Source organism: Ailuropoda melanoleuca, chromosome 10, assembly GCF_002007445.2.
Source record: "Ailuropoda melanoleuca isolate Jingjing chromosome 10, ASM200744v2, whole genome shotgun sequence".
Taxonomy (NCBI): Eukaryota; Metazoa; Chordata; class Mammalia; order Carnivora; family Ursidae; genus Ailuropoda; species Ailuropoda melanoleuca.
Window position 1 is genome coordinate 95,739,979 of NC_048227.1, and position 21,920 is coordinate 95,761,898.

Sequence of the window (21,920 nt, forward strand, 5' to 3'; positions counted from 1 at the left end):
CCCTGAGGCTTCTTGGAATTCTGTGGCATGAGTCAGCTTTCTATTCTCCATTCTGCCAACACCAGTTACTATTCATCTATTCCTTTCTGTCTTCTAAAACTCTGATGGATGTCTGTCATCTCTACATCTTCTTTCCCGGTCTCTTGGCCATTGTGGGTTTTTTGTTTTTTTTTTAAAGATTTTATTTATTTATTCGACAGAGATAGAGACAGCCAGCGAGAGAGGGAACACAAGCAGGGGGAGTGGGAGAGGAAGAAGCAGGCTCATAGAGGAGGAGCCTGACGTGGGGCTCGATCCCATAACGCCGGGATCACGCCCTGAGCTGAAGGCAGACGCTTAACCGCTGTGCCACCCAGGCGCCCCCATTGTGGGTTTTGACCTTTTTTCTCCTTTCCTATCATTTTATTGGGGTTTAGAAGTAGGTAAGGCTATAGATGCATATGATCAATTTGCCATATTTAATTAGATACTGTTTTGATTTTCTTACATTTGCTAAATTACAATACTGGCTATTAGGATTTTAACTGTTTGTAACCACTTCTCACCGGTAGATTTTTTACCATGTTCTCCAGGAGTATTCAGGGAGCTGGAGGCCAACCATAACCCCAACAGCTCAATTATCAGAATTTCAAACATGAGAGAATCCATCACAGGGCTTTTATCTTACAAGAATGGAAAAATGTCCTGCCAACAATTTTTTTAAAGAAGAAATGCCATTGAAATAATCCCAATATCAAAAAACTGCATTTTAATATCTATTTGCATTGGTTTAAATACTTCGTAAAATAAAATAAGTATATAAATTATTTCATAAGATTTCATAAATAGGTCTGTTTATATTTTGTAGTATTTTTAAGTTAAGCAACTTGGTTATCATGGCCTAAATGCAATGGAAGTAACCAGAGTGTGGACAGTCTTCAAGGACAATCTAAGGGCATGGAGTGGCAACACTTCTTATGGGGGATTTACGGCTTTTACTACTAACCACTGGAGTCTGCTACATTTAGTAAAAATAAGGAAGGGAACAGGATGTAAAAAATCCTTTTTGTATGCATTTTCATGGTCACTCTTTTTTGGGTAGTGTATTGTATGCCAGGATGATGCACTGTCTTGGCTACAGAAATGAAGGTAAAATTACAGTGTGTGGTCTGCAGATCATGCACCACTTCTTGCAAAACAAAATTGTTTTAGACTGTAAAAACTCTAAGAATACACCATAATCTTTCTTCAAACACTACATGCAGAAAAAAGAAAGGCTCTTTTCTACGTATGTAGTAGTGGGCTCATGACCCACGAAGAAATAAACAAACATCAGCACTGTTATGGACACATCACTAAGGTTCAAGCAACTGAGGATGTCTTCTTTGTGGACCAATGACATTAAAGCTATGAGAGCATATCTTCTAGATTCAACTCCTGGGTGACATGGGATCTGTTTGCCCCAAACACCGGCCCTGCCCAAGCCTCCTCTTTCTCAGCAATCCTGCCTAGCTTCCTCCTGATGTTCCATCTCGATTCACCATCTCACATCTGCCTCTGTATCCTGGCCAGGAGCACAGATGTTCAAGAGCCTACTCACTTCTTTTAGTTATTTTAAGTTTTACCTGCTGCTCAGTGAGTTTCTTCTGTATTTCATCCGAGTCACAGGAATCATAGACTATGGGCTTGGCCAGCTCAGACTCGATGTGAGCCAGCCACGTCCTCAGGCTGCTCATGTTCTTATCCAGCTGCTGTACGGCGACCAGGGTCTCCTTCAGCTTCTTAACCCTGTGGGCAGAGGAGAGACTTCACTCAAGTTTCCCTTGTGGGCAAAAGTGAGCACTGGGTCTAAAGCCAAGTTGCCTAGAGCCAAAGTCCAGCCTAGCTTAGCCACTTAGTGGCTGTGTGGTTTTGGGCAAATTGTGCACCCTTCCTGTGTCTCTGTTTCCTCACCTACAAAATGAAAGTAAAGGAAGAGTATCTGTGAGATTTGAATGAGTTGAATAATGCAGGGTCCATGGGAAACACTGAATAAATATCAGCTATGATGATGCTGAACATAGTGATAATGATATAACAGTGACAGAAACCTCATGGTGTCATCAAAATTGTTATTTCCACACATAATGTAATTTATACTCACATGAAGAATACCTGGGAGAAAAAATGAACATTTCTAATGGATTGTTACCAAACAGATTATGAATTCACAGCTCTGATTACTCCAGTACTGATGGGATATATTTCAGCACCCCTGCGGCAGAGATTCAGTTAAAAGAAGAAAGCACGCATAAGATGAACTAACAATGAGTGATCATAAGCACTTCATGCCAGACGACATTAAAAGTAACTAAGGATCCATTGGGCTGCCAGTGGCTGACCACCAGCCTGTCTTCACCTGCAAAGCCTAGATCAGTACAGTATTTGTTACATAGCGTGTTTTTTTTTTTTTAAATGTTTTCCCATTCTTTCCAGGAAAGAGTAAAAACCCAATTGCTTAAGATTGCCACTTATTTAACAATCATGTGTGGACATCCTATGTGTCAGATGCTGGGAAGACAAAATAAACAAAGCTTGATTACTTTCTTAATGAAATGTACAATCTGACTGGAAATCTGGACATGTACACAATGAAATATAACACAGTGTGGTAAGAACTAAACTAAAGAAATGAACAAAGTCCCTGGCTAATAAATAAGGAGTGATCAATTCTGTCTGGCCACTTCCAGTAATCATTCACTCATTCATTCCCCATTTGCTCATGTCTGTATTCCTTCTACAAACATCTATGATGCTAGGTAGACATGGCACTAGGAGACAGAAATACAGTGAGGACTGATGTTTTATCCCTGTCACTGAGGAGCTTAGACTTTGCTGAAAGAGGGGAAATGAAGAAGTAACATTAGAGCTGTATCTTGAAAGGTGGATATAAGCCAAGCTGAACATTTCTAGCCTATGAAACATAGAAAAGAAAAGCAGAGATTGTGAAGGCACTGTGTCATGATGTCAGGGGGGCAGGGGGTGGGAGGGTGGGGAAGAGAAGGAGAAGAGAGTTGCGGTTGTGCTGAAGCAAGACGGATGAACAGACTGGATTAAGATTATACAGGTCCTGCAGTGACATGACAATGGCTTTGTGTGCAGTTTAAAGATAAATAGGAACTTTGCCAAGATGCGTCAGCCAAGGAATGATAGGATCAGGTATGATTTCGAGTGAGTAAGTCTGAAGTGAGGTTCAAGTGGAAGTCCACTCAGGTATAAGAACACCTATGCTTGACTAACATTTTCTGTTCGTAAAGGCACTCTTGGGTGCGTTACCTCATATTGTTTTGAAAAAAAAAATGTGTGTTTAAAAAATTACGTTCATATTCCACAACATATTCTTTTCATAGGAAACCAAAAACGTGTACTCATAATTCCATTCAAGGTGAGACTTTTCTAATTAGCTTTGTAAGTACAAATCATACCTTGCCCCCAGGACACTTCAAGGTATAGGCCTTGAACAATAATTCTGAGAACAGTTACATACAACCTACTCACATTTTTCTCATATATAAGACAAAATGCACTGAATAGCAGTTTTAGAATGGCTACTGGGTGGAAAGCTCTGGGTGCACATTTTATCAAGGACCATGGCATGGGCTTGGAATTTGACGTGGCCCTGGCCATCTTGCTTTAGTGGCCCAGGCTGAAAGGACAGTCTACCATCAACAAACACACGGGAACAGGACTACAAAATGGCTTATTGTACTGAGATGTCTGTCCTGGTTTTACCTCTGTAAGAAAGTCCTTTTGGGAAGCTCTCCCACATGACCAGCTTCCTGTCTTCAGATCTGAATGCTGACGACGCTTTGGGATGGGATTTTATAGCAACTTCATAATATCATCAGGGTTTGGTGTGGAGCTAGAGATTGGAAGTATACTTCATGCAGTGCTTGCCTCCTGCTTTCCCTTATTTTAACTCCCTGACATTATTTATGCACAAGTTCCTCTTCCCATGTTAAATTCCCTGGGAAAATGGAACTGTGAATTTCTACTTTTGGTTTTCCCCTTCCACTGCAATGCTACCCTCAGTGCTCGGCACAAAGTTGGGCACTACTTAAATGCTTGATAAACATAAATAATTAGTATTCTAAGTAAAATATTAATAAAAATTAGTATTCTAAGTAAAAAAAATAATTAGTATTCTAAGTAAAAACTTTTATTTAGTTAGCATATTTTATTTTTAATTTAGTTGATATTAAATGTATATTAAATTTTTCCCTTAAGTCCAACACTTGCAAATGGTCTGTCAAGTACTAAAATTTATTCATTTTCTTGGTTCAAAAATCACTTACAAAAATGATCAAAAGAGCTGAGGCACAAAAGAATGTGAGTAAACACTGTTCCACTGGATATTGTCTACACTAGTCAAATAATTTGCAAGATTAGTAATCTTGTATATTGAATGGGTTCCAATAGTCAGAGCAGTTAGTGTGTAATATGTCAAGGGCATCGTGACATGGAAATGCTTGTTCATATAGTCCATTAGGGACAAGTTCCTCTTTCAAATGAATGTGTAAATCTTAGTAAAGTCAATGGGGGTGAACATTTAAGTGGTTTTCCTTTCTTATTTTTTAAAACACATATTTGAGTACAAATGGCAAAATGCACTGTGTGTGTGTGTGTTGAGGGGAGCAGATGTGAGCTGAGGGGAAATGGGTACTACAGCCCCAAACATCTTCCTTGAACTTATGAAACTTGATATTTGCAGGACACAGATCATTCTTTTTTTTTTGTAAGAGAAATGTCCCATATTTTTTCCATTATTTCTTTAAAGGAAATCCTTGGGTGAAGTGTCACAATATTTTTATCTATCTATCTATTTATCTATCTATCATTGTAAGAAGTGTGAGCAACATTCTTTTTGGTAGCATCCAGGATTATTGTTTGCAGATGTCACAAGTCTGGGTAAGTTTAGCAAATCTCGTGCATCTGTAAGTCCCTGTAGCCGATGGGTTTCCTCACAGTCCAGTGTGCCTCATGGGACTAAACCTTCCTGAGAAGGATTCTACTGCTAAATCCAGTTGGATGAATAGCTATATATACACATATATACTACATGTGTATATCACTACTTTCCTTCAAACTAATTTAGTAAATCCATAAACCAAAACAAAAAAATTCACATTCTAAAGGGTACCAAAAGTTACCATTAGTAAATCCTATCACCAGTAGGAATTTATTTGGGGGAATGTTATGGTACAAGAGTAATGTTTTTAAAAGTGAAGTTAAAATTCCTAATATAATGTTGTTTTAACTGAAAAAAAATCATGAAATAAACATTTGCATGATGCACAAAATTACTATTTTAGACAGAAATTTTTACATTTTGCACATGTTTTAAAACCTTTATACTAATCAGTGACCAAAACTTACTGACAAACCTAAACAGAACCAACTTTTTCTCATACACACAACCCTCCAGGCCCCTGTACTATAAGCAGATTTTAATTTAATAAAGGGAAAGCTTTCTGTTATAAAGCTGTGTACTGGCTAAGGCTAAATTTCAGTTTTATCAGGAGCCCACCCTTTAAATAGCAGATGATGGACCAACTGGATCTTCTTACTGGGTCTCTTTCCTGTGTCTCAGGTTCTCTACTGTAGCATTTCCCTTGTGTGACACATACAGTCCAGAGACAACTGGAATACCAAGCCATAACCAAGTCCATTAACCTTCCCCTCCAGCTCCGCATGCCCAGTAGGGGGACAAGAAAACCGACAAAGAACTCTTGGGAGTCCATGGCCAACGAGCTCCTAACACCAAATCATCTCCACTTCACACTGGCAAAAACAATCACGGATTAAAGATCCAGCATCTATCCTATGAAGCCCACGTAACATGAATGCTATGCACAATGGAAGAAACTCAAGGAGATGCCTGCCTTGTGACATCGCAGTTACATTCTGGGAGATCTGCATCCACACAGCCGTCCTCCGCCATCCTCGGGGCACACAGATCTTCTGCCACCACCATGAAGCTTCCAACTTGGAAAAGTTAGGTCTGCAGAGCAAAAGGCTAAATCCTGCGTGTGGATGAAAGTTTCCCCTTGTCTGCGTATGGAAGTATGAAAATGCTCACTCCAAACAAATGTTGGTAGGTCTCTGCCTGATAATATGACACTGAGCAGTGACAAGTGGTCATGTTTCTAAATAAAACCTACATTCATTAACATGTGCCAAGCCTGATCTCCTGGAATGTAGGCCACGAGTGTAAGAAGGGGAAAAGGCTCAGTGTAATCTGCAAGGAGGGGGAGGCTTTCTAAAGAAAGAAGGATATCAAAAATAAGGCTGGCTGCAGACACTCTGCCATTCTGGAAGGACAGGCAACTCTTCTTGCGGACTGTTTGTTAAGTTGGAAAGGATTTTTGAAAAAGATAAATCACCCAAATGCAAACAAAGAAAACCTCTACAAGTATGGCAAGTTGTGGTAGCAAAAAAGAGCAACTTTTTTTTCCCTTCTGTTTGAAATGCCAGCTAAATGGTGTAAGTAGGAGTTTTAGGGGTTGTTTGGGAAGGTGGGATGGAAAAGATATTCTGTAGAAAAGTGGTCTTTTCTGGTCTTCACTTTTGAAGAGACTATTTAAACAAGAAAAGTAACTGAAGAAATATTCTTCCCTTACATATTCAAAACCTTTGTCCTTTTAAAAATAATGATGTAAAGTGACAAAAGTAACTTTCACTTTAAGATAATAATAAATAAGGTATCTGTTCATTTGCTTGGTGGGATTGAAATAACTTTCTTTTGTGAATTTGAAGAGTTTCAAATTTTCTGTGCTGAATCTATATTAGTGCCACAATTTAAGCTTTTAAAGAAAATAAGCTCAAAAATTATTAATTACTGGTAATTCAATAAGATGTGATGAATGCTGACTACTTTAAGTCCTTTTTGGATCCAGATATACATACACACAAATAGATTATAAATAAATAAATAAATAAATAAATAAATAAATAAATAATATTTGCTAAGTTCTTTTTTAAAAGCCCTATATGATGAGCTGTAAAATAAAACAAAGTATTTGGATCTGGTTGTGTGAGACAATTGCTCTTAAAACAGAAACATATTTTCTTTTTAAAACCAACAAACCTATATTTTACATAAGAAATAGACCCTGGAAAACTTATAAATAAAATTATTTTTCAAATCCTGCTATTTAAAGGTACCTTATTGTGAATTCTTTATAAAACAATCATTCCTCTAATATATTATTTTTAACAATCAGGAAGATAAACATATAAGCTTTGGTTAAAGGAATATATTGGTAATGATTCCATAACAGTAGGCAAATTTATTTTTTCTTGATTATGACTAATACTTCTGAAAACTTGAGATCTTTGAAACCTTGTACTGTCATTATTTTCCTAGTTCAAATCCTTTTTACTTTATTTAGTTTTCTTCATGGGTTCAAATTTTTTCCCCATGCTCATTATCATAAGGACAATATATTTAGTGCAACAAATCAAGCATAAAGCATGGTTCTAAAGACACAGTTACTTTAAGGTCAAAAAATGGTAACAATATCAATGTCCATTACTGGGGAAAATATTGGATAAATCATGGTGTATTAAAACTATGGGATACTCTGTAGCTCCCTAAAAGAACAAGATTACCACATGTGGCATTTTCCCGTATACATGGTCCTTTCCCCTGCATTGTCTCTTTGGAGCTATGGCAGTTCCTTTAATGAATATTTTAAAAATGAGGAAGCTAGGGTTCAGAAAGCTTATGCAGTAAGCCCTAGGTCACACAGCCCGAACACGGTGGACTAAACTCAGGACTCTTGATTTGTTCTGTGCTGTTTCCACGCTTGCTGCATCAGTACATTCCTGATCCTGGCCAGAGTTTTCCAAATTGACCACCGGGAGGTAATGCTAGCCACAAACTCCAAGAATCAAGCTTACTTCTCCCTCTAGTATGGGTGGAACTCCTGTTAGACCGAAACCCCTTCTAAGGGTAGATGCTCCAACTTCACAAAGCCTTCCTTGAGCTGCGTATGTGGTTTACCTACACAGCCTTGAAGCTCCCTCTGGGCCGAGAACTGCCGTTTGCTGAGTGCTCTGCTAAGTGGTCTGCGGGTACTATCTCACTTAGTCCTCCTACTAACTTTTTACACCTCTGGTAATTGAGGTACTGAGAAGGTAAGGAACTTGCCTAATATCACAGTGTAGGCAAAGCAGAACAATGTGATGATTCAGGCAGAATAAATGCTCCACTTTATTCTTATCTGTACGTGTGGCACGTTGCATCCTATGTCTTAGATTGGAGAAACGCAATGGATACTGGAGTGACTATTATGTGCAAAGAGCTACATTGGGTTCCGGCTTCACTATGGATATGCTTACAGTGTAGCAGAGAGAAGAAACTGTAAACGACTGATCACACAAGATACTTATTACAGCCCAGGGAAATTCTATGAAGGAGAGGACAGAAAGCCTGCTGAGAAGGTAAGAAGAATTTCACCCAATCCAAAGAAAAGAAAGAACATGAAGAAGAGTCAGGAGCTGGCCAGGCCAGAGGGGGGCAGGAGAGTGAGAAGGCAGATGTGAGTGTGAACGGAAGGAGGAAGGCCTGAGGTGAGTCCCATGTATACCTGCTTCGTACCCTTACTTGGTTAGGCACCATTTTCTCTTTCATCTTTTACATTCTCTAGATCTGGGGTTGGCAAACTATGGCTGGCCACCTGTCTGGATAAGAAAATGTTATTGGAACCCAGCTGCATTTTTCTGTTTCCATACTGTCCAAGGCTGCTTTTGCGATATGGCGGAGGGCTTTCCACAGGGACCACTTGACCCACAAAGCCGAAAATATTAACTAGATAGTCTTGTGCAAAAAGTTTGCCAATCTCTGCCCTGTAGCAACATCCACAGTGCTTCATGCACAGGAGACATTCAGTAATTTTTTAAAATTATATTTGTTTTTACTCTATCTCTATATAGTGTTTAAGGGAATTATAATGAATATACAGTTGAAAAGCAAGCAGCCACAAAGGACCACATATATTATGAATCCATGTATATGTCCAGAATAGGTAAATCTCTGCTGGCCTGGGGCCAGTGGAGGGAGAGAGGGTGGAGGGGAAGGAGATGACTAAGGCTTTTATTTGGGGGTGATGACAATGTTTTAGAATTGATTGTGGTGATGTATACACAGGTCTATAAATATGCTAAAAATCACTAAATTGTATACTTGTGACAGACGAGTAGCATGGTATGTGAATTATACCTCAATAAAGCTGTTATTGAAAAAAAAGTACCAAATAACTAAAGTGTACTTTCGTTTCGGTGATGGGGATTTAGGTTTGATACAGGGAAGAGGAATATCCTTATGTTAGAGAGTACAGTTAATTTTTTTAAAAAACATCATTATAACAGAGCACATAACTTGAGTCTGACCTTCCTAGATGCCCAATGAGAAATGTTCAATAAAACACTCTCTGTTACAAAAAGCACTGAATGGGGCACCTGGGTGGCTCAGTCAGTTAAGTGTCTGATTTCGACTCAGGCCATGATCCCGGGGTCCTGGCATTGAGCCCCACACTGGGCTCTCTGCTCAGCAGAGAGCCTGCTTCTCCCTCTCCCTCTGCCTGCAGCTCCCCCTGCTTGTGTTCTCTCTCTCTCTCTGTCAAATAAATAAAATCTTAAAAAAAAAAAAAAGCAAAAACAACAACAACAACAAAAAAACCCCAACACTGAACAACTAATGTTAAATGACAGAGTTCCTGTTATCCTGAGCTCTAGAAAAACTACTATGTGGGTTTTTTCATAGCGTTCAGACAAAATGAGAGCCAAAATCCTAGCAGACAGCTTTATAGAAATTAAAGTACACCAATGACTGTTTCTTATGTTGACTCTTAAGGAAAAGTCAAGGGCTCAGAAATGCTTTGGCCAATTGTCTTGGCCAGTATTGACCAACAGAACTTTCTGGGATGAAGAAAATGTTCTGTATCCCCAGTGCCCAATAAAGTAGCCATTATCCTCATACGGTTATTAACCCCTGGAAATGTGACTAGCACAACTGACTGTAATTAAAATTAAACTGTAATTTAATTGCATCCCATTTCAGTTAATTTAAATAGCCACAGGTAGCGAATGATTGCTATAATAAACTGAGCAGGTCTAGAAAGTATGGACAGGATACTAAAGTATCACCCACTGAGACCTAAAAATAACTAAGCAAATGTTGTTAACCTGAAAAGCTGACAATTCTTAGCGACAGTTTAAAAATTCAATGTAAAGCACATTTTGTACTCAGAATGGTCTGAACTAATCCACTAGTCACGGGAAGTTGGCTCAAAGTTATGCATCCTATTTGTATGCAATAGGTTTATTATCAGTAAATCTTTTTCTTTCTTTTCTTTTTCCTGTTTCTGTTAGCTGGAAAACTATTCACCTGAAAATATGATCTTCAAAAATAACCTCTCTGTTCCCACAAGGGCACTAAAACAACACAGAAATATCAAAAGGCACAACTAAGTTGTGTTCTGCCTTAATAGTCAGTGTGAAAAAAAGTTGGAAGACGGAAGAGTGGTGAATGGACCTGACCCATAGAAACTTGATTTGAGCTGGCAGCTCATAGTTGAAGATGGGTGTCGGGGAAGTCATCTAGTGTGCGTATTCTTGAAGTTCTGATAAACAAGGAAATGGAAAATAAATGTGATGGCCGAGTATCATTTAGGAGGGGCTTCAAAGAGACTAGGGCAAGACCAAGTGAATGGTCAACAAGTCATCTAGTATACTTTGGAATGAGGCAATCAGAAACAGACAACACACCTACAAAAGTCTACATCTGTGTATGATGAGACTCTAATAAAGTAGAAACATATGAATATTTTAGTGACTATAGTGCAAAGTACGCATATCCGAAAATATTTAATTGATTCAAACTTTACTAATGTGTCTTTGGAAAAATAAGTAGCATCTAGAAAATCCTCACTTGAACAACAGAAAAGTTATAAATAAACATGACTTCAAGGAAAAAGCACCTAACTCATTTGATGTAATGTTGGTTAACGGCTGGGCATACACTTAAGCTGGCTTCTTATGAATAAACTATATTAAATTCAATTTGAAACATCTTTGACATACAGTGTATCCCCCATATTCCATGCCATTGAGCCACTAAAGATTAGGAAAGAATATTAACTAGTTTAGCTGGATTACATGGCAATGCAAGCCAACCCATGAGTCATAATCTAACCAAAAAAATCCAAGGGTGTTTACCAACTGGGTGGCTTCCCTAAGAAGGGTATTTATAGCCCAAAGAGCTTTGGTTCCTCCTTCTGAAATAAGATTTGGTTATCACAGACTGAGAAGTGAGGCTAAACATAGCAATGGGGTTCTAAAACCTACGTATGCTGGAATACTTGGAGTAGTTGAACTGAACCATCGCTTTGTAGCACCTTTACCAGGGCATGTAGCTTGTCACTTTACTTGATTTCTTTGCATGTCTAGATGCCCACCATGAACTTCTCAAGGAAAGGGGCCTCTGTCTTTGTAGCCTTAAAAATATCTCAGAGCTGCTGTGAGCACTTTACAAAGGGCTGGGAAATTAGGTTGTTGAAATAATTACAGAACCTAATTTGCTTTTAATTGCATTCTTTAGAACAGGGACGGGGAAGTCATGGACTTGGCAGGCAGGAGAATGTAGTGCTCCAGAGCATGAGTTGTAGAGTCAGAGAGTGCAGCCTCTGCCACTCAGCACGTGTGTAGCCACGGGCAAGCCTGAGCCTCAACCTCTGCATCTGGAAAATGGGTATGATAATAATGTCCACCTTAAAGGGTGTTGTGAACAACACAGGTGAAGATGCATGTGAAGCCTGTAACATGGTCACTGGCACAAACCAAGGGTTCAATAAATGTCAGGGATCAGTGCTGTTGTTAAACATTTTGAAAATTGGTAAACATTTATTCCATTTTTGTTTCATTATTGCTAAAATAAAATATCATCTCATCTTCTTCCTAAATCAGCTCCTCTTTGAAACTCCCTTAGAGAAAAAAAAATATGCTAGATATTTTCAAGATCAACACATGGGATTGCCATGCCCATATGCAATTTTTGTGGGAACACAGTATTCAAAGGCCACTATTTCATGTCCACATTTGTGCAGCACAGTTAAGGAAAAGAACCCAGATTTTAAAAAGTGTATTGTCGGTTGGCTACAAATGTCTCTGAATCAGAAGCATTCTTAACATCCTAACTCTCCTAACTGCCATACAAACGAATATCCATTCAGATATTCAAGTATTCATTCATTCATTCATTCATTCATTCATTCATTCATTCATTCACTCAAGTATTTATTGAGCCCCAAATTGCATTCAGGCGCTGTTCTTGGAGCTCGTGATATATGGTGGGTAGAGCGCACAAGGATGCCTGCCCTTACGGCGCCTACATTCCAAAGTGAAGCCAAGTTTACCTAAAATAAAGCATTTACTTTGTCATTCCCTTTATATCAAACAACATAGTGTCTCATTCATTATATCAGACTTTTATATTGCTAATAAAGACCCTCATATATTTTTCTTTCTTTATTTTTCTCTCTTTTCTTCAACCTGCCCTTCTGCAACAGAAACTGAATATTCCTCTCAAATACAAGGCAGATACTTATAGTTATTAAAGCTAAAAACAAAATTGCAATAATGAAGCAGATTATTTTTACAACTATGTTGAATGGCAATAATTAGCTTTATTCCCACACTCTGCTAACCAAAAATACAGTAGGAATGTGATTTTATATATATACTTTTTTTTTTCTACTGCAGACAAAAATGCCATCCATGGATACTAGTCAGCAGTATTCCTTCTTTCCTCATAGAAGACTGAATACACATGAAGCCCTGAGATAAAGAATTCTTTTTTGGGAATGGGTTTTGTTTGGATATGACTTTGTCTCTTTCAGCTAAGTGCAAACACCACTGAATTTATTAAATAAGGAGAATTCCAAAGTTAATGAAAGTGACATTTATGAGAAAAGCATAAGCTAAAATGGTGGGATAAAGAACACTGAGAGAGATTCATTGGATTATCTTTAGCTGCGATGAAAGGTGGACCGAATGCTTTAAAATTCTGCACACATGTGTCCTGTTCAACAGGATCCTTTTTACCTGGCGGCCATGAGATCCAGGAGATGCTGCCACCGGTCATTGACCTTTCCGAGCTTGTATTCAATCTCAGAGGCTTTGCTTTCGTGGCTGGCTCTGGCAAGTCGTTCTCCCATTTGCTGGAGCTGTATTTTGTTCTCTTGGGCAACAGCAATTTCCTCTTGATAATCCTGCATAATAAATAGCAATCACAGAGATCAGAAATCATATTTTTAAGGCATTCAGCCTGGCTCTACTAGAAACATGATAATTACCATTTTCTATTGCTTGGAATAGTTTGGGCATGAGGAATGCTGTGTAAATTATCAGTCCACATACACAAGAATTAGTGGACCTATTATTTTCAGGATGTGCATAGACTTTAGATTGAATTTTCATAGATTTTCTTAAAGAGAATGGAGATATTTTTATTTACTTAAAATAGGCATTAAAAAATCAATAACAGCATATACATAGATATAAAAGACAAAACTTAAAGGATTTTAATGCTGGGGCATTATACCTTATTGTTATAATCATCAACCTGGTGTTATATTTAGAATCAGTCCTCAGACAAATAGTTGCTAAGAGGCTTAGAAGTTGTGTGTATGTGCACAATTATATATGTGCAACTGACATATATGCGTATTTGTATGTAAATGTATATATGTGTTTCTGTCAATTATCTGTGCAGAATGCTTTAAAAATGAATACCTTCACTTTAATGAGCTATCCTCTCTACAATGCCAATATTTTACAACACATAAATCAATGGCAAATTAACTCACAAGAGTAATAACCATCAGTTATTATAGGAGATTAATGGTCTCAAACCTTTTTCATTTACCCAGTTTCTGTACTCACTCCCCTTAAAGACTGTTTTGGATAAGGAAACGCTGGCTCCATTTGCAAGGGAAAGGCCACTGAATGGCATGGCTTAAGTGATGATGAATGGATATCTCCTATCTTCCCCAACCCTTACCACATCACCAATGATCCTCTTACTCCTGCCACAGTGACAGAAGCCAATCTTTACAATCACCTTTTCTTCATTTTTGGACTAAACTGTCGTGCGGCAAGTATTATCTCAACAAAATAATACAAAAAGACAGGTTAGAGGGTCATGGATATTTTAACCCTCTCCTGCTCTAAAGTTAGTGTGGCAACAGGGCTGTCCTCTCAAGTCAGTTACCAAAGCAAAAAGACCCCCCAAAAATGGGAGAAGCCAGTGCAGTTCTATTGTATCTCAGTGCTGAGTGTTCTCTTTAGCCCCAGCAACCCCACCCCAACTACTCTCCATTTTACATTACTTCAACACAGTGGGATTCAATGACCAATACACTAGATGCCCTGACTCCATGGAGACAAGCTAACAAAGACTTCTTTTGAAATCTCATAACTCATTTTACATACAAAATAGTATAGCTAATATTTTAAAGATTATTTCTGACATTGTGGCAAATAGTGTAATAAAATTATATGAAAAACTAACGTTTTTCTAAGTTTTAAATTGTGATTGTATTTTGTCCAAGAGATAGTTTTTTCCACACCTCCAAAATATGCATCTTAAATTTCATGAAGAAAATCAATGAGAACATAGGTACACTTAACCAAAATTTATTCTATAGCAAGCTTCACTATAATACTTATAGTCCATTAATCGTGTCCAGTAGAGCATTCTCTGATATCCAGAAACTATCAAAGTGCAAAGGTATTGGCAGATGTTAAAATGAAATCTGTATTATCTTAGTTCACATTTTAAAAGTTTACAATATCAAACACATGCTTATTGCTAGAATCTGACATTTTAAGTGGAAGCCTTAAAGCTATTAATATTCCATGTTTACACTGGAGTTTTTTCCCTTTATGTGTATACATGGATAAAGATAGTTTTTCCTAATAATTATTTGTATTTATTTTAGAATGAATGAGGCTATAATTTGTTTATTCAGTATTCAGTAATGACTGAATACTTATGAGAAGATAGGGATTGCTCTGGGTGCAGGAGACACAGCAATGAACAAAACAGACAAAGACACTTCCAGCAAAGCTGACAATCCAGTGGGGCTCCCTCTGCAGACAGATAACAAACAAGTGAATACGGAAAGCATGCTGTGAACCAGAGATTGGTATATGCTAACATGGAACATAGGCTAAAATAAAATCAAAATGATTAATTGCTCAAAAACAATGTGGAGGCACTACCGATACCATCAAAAACATTTTTATTTATTTTTTTAAAGATTTTATTTATTTATTAGTCAGAGAAAGAGAGAGAGAGAGCACAAGCAAGGGGAGTGGCGGGGCGGGGGGCGGGGGAAGCAGGTTCCTTGCTGAGCAAGGAGCCTGATGAGGGACTAGATCCCAGGACCCTGGGATCATGACTCGAGCCAAAGGCAGACACTTAACCAACTGAGCCACCCAGGCATCCCATCAAAAATATTTTTACATGCAAATAAATTTGATCAGTCCTACACAGACATGAGAAATGTTCTGTAACCATATGAATATATAGAATAATTTAATAGTCATACATAACTTGAAAATAATATGAAGCAAAATTCTCAGGAAATTTTCATTTTTAAAAGAGATTTATTTATTAGATTGAGAGAGAGAGCATGAGAGGGTAGATGGGTAGAGGGACAGAGTGAGAGGGGGAGGGACAAGCAGACTCCATGCTGAGCCAGAGACCAATGCAGGGCTCATTCCATATCCCTGGGATCCTGACCCAAGCTGAAATTCAGAGTCTGACACTCAACCGCTCCACTGACTGAGGCACCCAGAAGCCCCAGGAAAGTTTTCATTCTTGTAACTGTCTATGCATTCTGTTTTACAGAGATAATGTCAGTTTAATCAATCCTAAGAATTTTTTCTTTTAGTCCCTCTCTAGTGATTTTACCTCTTTAAAAACAAAAAACACAAAAGAAAACTAATATGCATGAACAATTCCTTCTGAACAGGTAGCTAAATTCCTTCTGAACAGGTAGCTAAAACTGAAACATACGGAATATTTACCTATCAGCAGATAATTTACTTCAGAATATCCATATATATATGGTGTATGTAAAGGAGGCCTTTCCATGCAAGTTTATTTCATTTTAAAATGATAAAACATTTAAAATATAGTGCTCCTTTTACAGGAAAGTAATTTAATAATAAGTAAAACCATATTTTATACCTGTTACAAGTATGCCTAAGTGTTATGAAGAGTGAAAAGATACATAGCCATGCATCTGGTACCTTCTTGAGCTTCTCTATCATTTCTTCAATGAGGATGTCTCCATTTTGAGAAACTTTGCTTTCCATCTGGGTCAACCATTCACAAAGCTCCTTGTTCTTCTCACTGAAGACTGCCCATTCATTCAATCTCTCACTTACTTGCTGCCGCCTTAAGGAGAGCTGGGAAGTTTAAACGGGAGAATACATAAAAGGATAATCAGAGCAGACCATGTACCCTGACGAAAAAGCCAATAAACTGAGTTGGGTGGACTGGAATAAGCAATAGTTTTGCATCTCTTTAGGTCACTGTTCCTGGAGGCACAGTCCCAGGAGGGATCTAGGAAGGTTTCACAACGAGGATCTGCTATGAAATGCCAGCCGGAGGCATCCAACCCTCTACTTCCCTCCTGAAGAGCTGCACACACATTCATTTATTCAAGGTGCTGAACAATCCAGCCTCACACTGAAATTCGTTCTGCGTAGATTTCTACAGCATCACTGAATGTACTTTTACTAGAAGAGAAAGAATAGGAAAGAGGAAGGGATAGAGAAAGAAGGAAGGACGGGAGGAAAAAGGGAAAAGGGAAAGAAATAAAAATAAGGAAGAAAAGGGAAAAGAAGGGAGGGAAAGAGAAAAGTAGGAATGAACTGAATCGCAGGTCTGGAGAGAGTGGAGCAGAGGGACACAGGGCTAAGAGGTCAGAAGTGGAAGATGGATCCCTGTGGCTCAGCTCTATACCGATCCTTACCTGTCTTGCTTTCTTTTTAATTTATTTACCTTTGTGTCTTTGTCATTTCCTTGTTTCTTGTGCATAATGGCTTTATTGAGACATAATTCACATACCATACAATTTCACTTAGCATAAAGTTTTCAAAGCTATTTATGTTGTAGCCTGTGTCAATACTTTATTCATTTTAACTGTTGAATGTATTCTATCATAGGGATAGACAACATTTTATTGACCAATTCACCTGTGGATGGATGTTTTGGTTGTTCCCACAAGTGGCTATTATGAATAATGTTGCTAGTGTGTGCGGAGACACATGTTGAGTGGCCTTTGGGGTATATACCTAGGAGCAGAATTCCCGGGTTACGTGGTGACACTACAGAGTGTCTGCCAAAGTGGCTGCACCAATGTACGTTCCCACCAGCGGTAGGGCTCTCATTTCTCCACATCCTCACCAACATTTGCTAGTATCTGTCTTTTTGATTTGGGTTATCCTGGTGGGTGTGAAGTGGTATCTCATTGTGGTTTTGACTTGCATTTTCTGATGGCTAATAATGCCAAAAATCTTTTCTTGTTTCTTGGCCATCTGTATGTCTTCTTTGGAGAACTATCTGGTCAAGTCGTTTGCCCATTTTTGAATTGGGCTGGTTTTCTTAGCACGGAGTTGTAATAGTTCTTTATGCATTAGAGACACAAGGTGCCTGTTTCTTATCTCTAAGTGTAGAGTGATCCCTCCCAGTATTTTAAAATTATATGACTTCATAACACTCTTGTTTTTGCAGTGCTGGTTGAGATACTCAGGAATATTTTTAGTTGAGCTAAGCTACATGTTAGCAAAATATAATGTGATTTGAGAGGCAAGAAGATGGTCCTTTTTTATAGATGTTATACACAGTCATGTTGATAATGCTAGACATTCTCCCAGTCATCTTATCGCATTAAACACCTACCTCTCAATTTTCTTTCTTCCCCACTAACATTTTATTATGAAAAACATTAGACATACAGAAAAGTTGAAAGAATTATAATGGTAAGCACCCATAATATACTCACTAGACTCTAAAATTGTGAACATTTTGTTCCATTTTGCTTTAATAAATATATTCCTTTATCCGTCAATCCATTTGAATTTTGTGATGCACTTCAAACCAATTTCCTTTTAAAAATCAAAATGAAAATATTTCTAAGGTACTCTATACTTCCTAGTTGGCAATTCTGCCTAGGTTTGGCTCTCTTAATGACTGGGTAAATAATAGTCAGGGTTCCACACAACCCAAAATGTCTATGATTCTACATCTAAGAAAACTTAGGCTTTGAGACCAGGTTCCCTCTGCGGGGGCTAGCCCTAGTCATAGTGAGCTGCTTAGGTAGTGGGCCCCATAATCTAACACAGTTTCTGAAATGTCACCATTACAAATGTATTCTTTTCAATTAATTATGAAATTTTAAAATAAAAATTTCTCTGGGTAGGGTGACAATGATGAATCCTTTTATTATTTCCCCATTAGTACAAGTCAGCTTATCATTAAGTTTTCTTTGAGGCAGAAAAATACAGAATAGCCCCAAAGCAGTGAATTACTCGCGGTGGATACTGGTAGGAAAGGAAAAGGCTAAGAAAACACAGGTTAAAGAGTTTTGGAGACAAAGTTCACCTACAATAAGCTATATAAAGACAGAGCTGCAGCTAAGAGCATTGATCCTTCCAGCACCCCCTTTCCTCTCGAACTCTGATAGCAGAGTGTATTCTGATCTTCTGCAGGAATGCTATGATTTGGAATTTTCTGCCGGATATGACTTTTTCCCTTTCATTCACACAGCATCAGAGTCAAGAGTATGGCTGGTCATTAAAATTCTGGTTCAACTGATGTCCAAACTGAAACTATATTTTCATAATTGGAACCTCCCAACGCAACTGTTTTTTAAGACAAGAGTAAAAGCCCCCACCCTTCAGACTAAAGATTAACAGGTCTTGCTGTGTGTAGCTCCTCCTTTCCTCTTCCCTCAAATCTTGGCCATGAGCAAGGACGAATTCTAGGGCTTTCCCCAACAACATCTGCAGGGAAGACGAGCACATAATTGCAAAATACTACCTATGTCTTTGACAGGTAGGTTTAATTATCCCCATTCCAGAGAGAAGAGAGGTTAGACAAATTTGAGCCATTTATTTGTAGTCAGTATGAGACATAACCAGAAAAATTTGAGTCTTTGATACAATCTGCTACATAACATGATAATCAAATATCCAGAGGCAGCTGAGATTCAAAAACACTATCACTTCCTAATGATACGACCAGGGCAGAGTTACTCATCTTCTCTATGCCTTACTTCCTTCACCTGTAAATGAATTTTTCATCTGTTCCAAATTTCATTAAGCAAATATTTACTGTTTGCAGTAAACAGGTGTCTACCATGCACCAAGCACTGACATATGTCCTGGAATAGTAGGCTCGTAACAGAATACAACAAGAAAACAATGTAAGAATGTAACCAGTAGATACTAAAGATTTCACAGAAGCTGGCCATTAATAGACTAGTACTACTACAGGGCATCTGTTGAGTTTAATATTTTTTCCCCCTTGACACTCAGGTATTCAATACCTCCACTGAGCAGCTTGAATATGTGTCTCTGGTGGTTATCATACACCTTGCAAGCGTTGCTTTCATTTGCTCAGTGTAAAGCAACAGCTGAAAGAAGAAACAGGTAGACCAGAAGTGCTGGTTGCAAAGCAGCACCAAAAGCTTCTCAAGAGAGGTCAGTTCATGACAGAGACGGCGTTTTCCTTTTGGTTTATAAAACTGACATTTAGGCTACATGGTAAGTGACTATTACCTTCTCTTTCTTTGGGGTTAGCTGAAATCCTCGAATTATTTATCAGCTTAGCACGTATTTAGGTTTTTCTCAAGGGTATAAGTACTCTGCCTTGCCAATAGCTGGCAAGGTACCGGCTGAAACCTCCGGAGTGTGAGGCAGCTGAACAGGAAATACAGCCTTTTCGACTTCACATATTTTCACCATGACAATTTGAAAAACACCAAGCAATTACAGTGATGAGATATTTATATCTCAACTAGGATTACACACAGATCTACACACCCAAACGGGAACAAACAAGGCTATAAGCTCTGGCTGTCGGCAGGCCCGACAAGCCATTTGAGGAGTCTGTTTGGGAACGGTATACTTTCCTACGTGAACCCTCCTCTGAAATATTTACTTACAGCAGGTCTTCCTCACTCTCCTCGGTCGTCCCAATTACTGCCTTATCATCCACTGCTTCGAACAGACAACTTGCTCTTTAACCGTGGGATAATGCCAGGTTTAACTAAAGTTTTTAGCTTTTAAAATGAGACTATAGGCTCAAGCTCATTTCCTTTTGTGGTTTCATACTTGACAGAGGTACTCCGGAAACACTAGCTCAAGGACTAGTAACTAATTTATATTCCTACTTGCAGTTATATCTTGGCAAATTTGGTATGAATCCCCATGACTAAAATCTCACCTGATTAAATAATTTTTTTAGATTGAAGTCATGTGAGATCAGTATGCTTTAGCTTCATGCCTTAAGACATTCAATTTAGAAAGTTTCTAGAAACACTCTGTATTCAATGTACTTCCTCTTTTTTTACTTAGGTCTTAGACCACTCACAGGTGCAAAGTACTAATCTCTTCACAGCATATCATATGATCAACAGCAGCCTTCAAAATGTATTTCCAAACAGACTGTTGCCTAGCTATATCTAAGTCTGGTGAGCAATTTTAAACATAGACACTTTGTCCCCTTTCTTCTTTTTCCAGCTTTATTGAGATAGAATTGACATGTAACACGGTGTAAGTTTAAGGTGTACAGTGTGGTGATTTGATACACATTTATACTGTGAAATGACTACCACAAGACTAGTTAACACATCCATCATATCACATAATTACTACTTCTATGTGTGCTATGAGCGCATTTAAGATATTAGCCATAAAAAAAGAATGAAATCTTGCCATTTGTAACAACATGGATGGATCTAGAGGGTATAATGCTAAGTGAAATAAGTCAGTAAGAGAAAGACATATACTGTATGATTTCACTCATATATGGAATTAAAGGAACAAAACAAATGAGCAAAGAAAAAGAGACAAGCAAAAAAAAAAAAATTCAATATAGGGAACAAACTGGTGTTTGCCAGAGGGGAGGGAGGTGGAAGGAAGGGTGAATAGGTGAAGGGGGTTAAGGGTACCTTTATATTGATGAGCACTGAGTAATGTATTGAATCATTCTATTGTATACCTGAAACTAAGGTAACACTGTATGTTCATGATACTGGAATTTAAAAAATAAATAAAACTTTAAATAAATTAACTTGAAAAATCAAATATCTACTTAGTGACTTTCAAATATATAATTCAAATATATAATACAAACCTATATAATGTTAACTATAGTCACCATGCTATACATTAGACTCCTAGAACTAATTCATCTTATAACTACAAGTTTGTGTCCTTTCTACCTCATGCATTTTTACACAGTACCAGTTTTCTTAAATCAAAAAATACTGCATAATCATAATCTTCTTAACTTCCAAAATATTCAGAGACCTTATCATTATTTTAAATTTAAAGGAACATAAGTATAATGACATAAAACAAATGCCCTCAAGTCTTCTTTTAGTTATTAACAGTATATATGAATACTTAGTTGTTCTAGGCACTGGAGATAAAAAGAAATAGTCTTAATTCTCAAGGGCCTCATAGTCTTAAAAAAAAAAAAAAAAGAAGAGAGGAACAATGTACTGTCAAATGATGGCACAGGCCAAAAGGAAAATGGGTGTTCAGAGGAATAGGAAAATACTGAGGTCTGAGCATCTCAAACAATGGCATCACAGGGG

The 21,920-nt window shown here is 37.9% G+C and overlaps 1 protein-coding gene across 16 annotated transcripts in view; it reads right to left on the minus strand.

The window, feature by feature from the left end:
* SYNE1 (spectrin repeat containing nuclear envelope protein 1) overlaps positions 1 to 21,920 on the minus strand; it is a 437,003-nt gene that overhangs the window by 41,603 nt on the left and 373,480 nt on the right. For 13 of the 16 annotated variants that reach the window (XM_034669323.1, XM_034669329.1, XM_034669326.1 and 10 more), the window contains 3 exons: positions 16,339 to 16,497; positions 13,123 to 13,289; positions 1,605 to 1,767 (listed from right to left, as the gene is read on the minus strand). In XM_034669323.1, the coding sequence (XP_034525214.1) occupies positions 1,605 to 1,767; positions 13,123 to 13,289; positions 16,339 to 16,497 (489 nt within the window). Of the gene's footprint in view, positions 1 to 1,604; positions 1,768 to 13,122; positions 13,290 to 16,276; positions 16,498 to 20,261; positions 20,417 to 21,920 lie in introns of those variants that run through there. The other 3 variants (XM_034669333.1, XM_034669334.1, XM_034669332.1) reach the window with 3 other exon arrangements.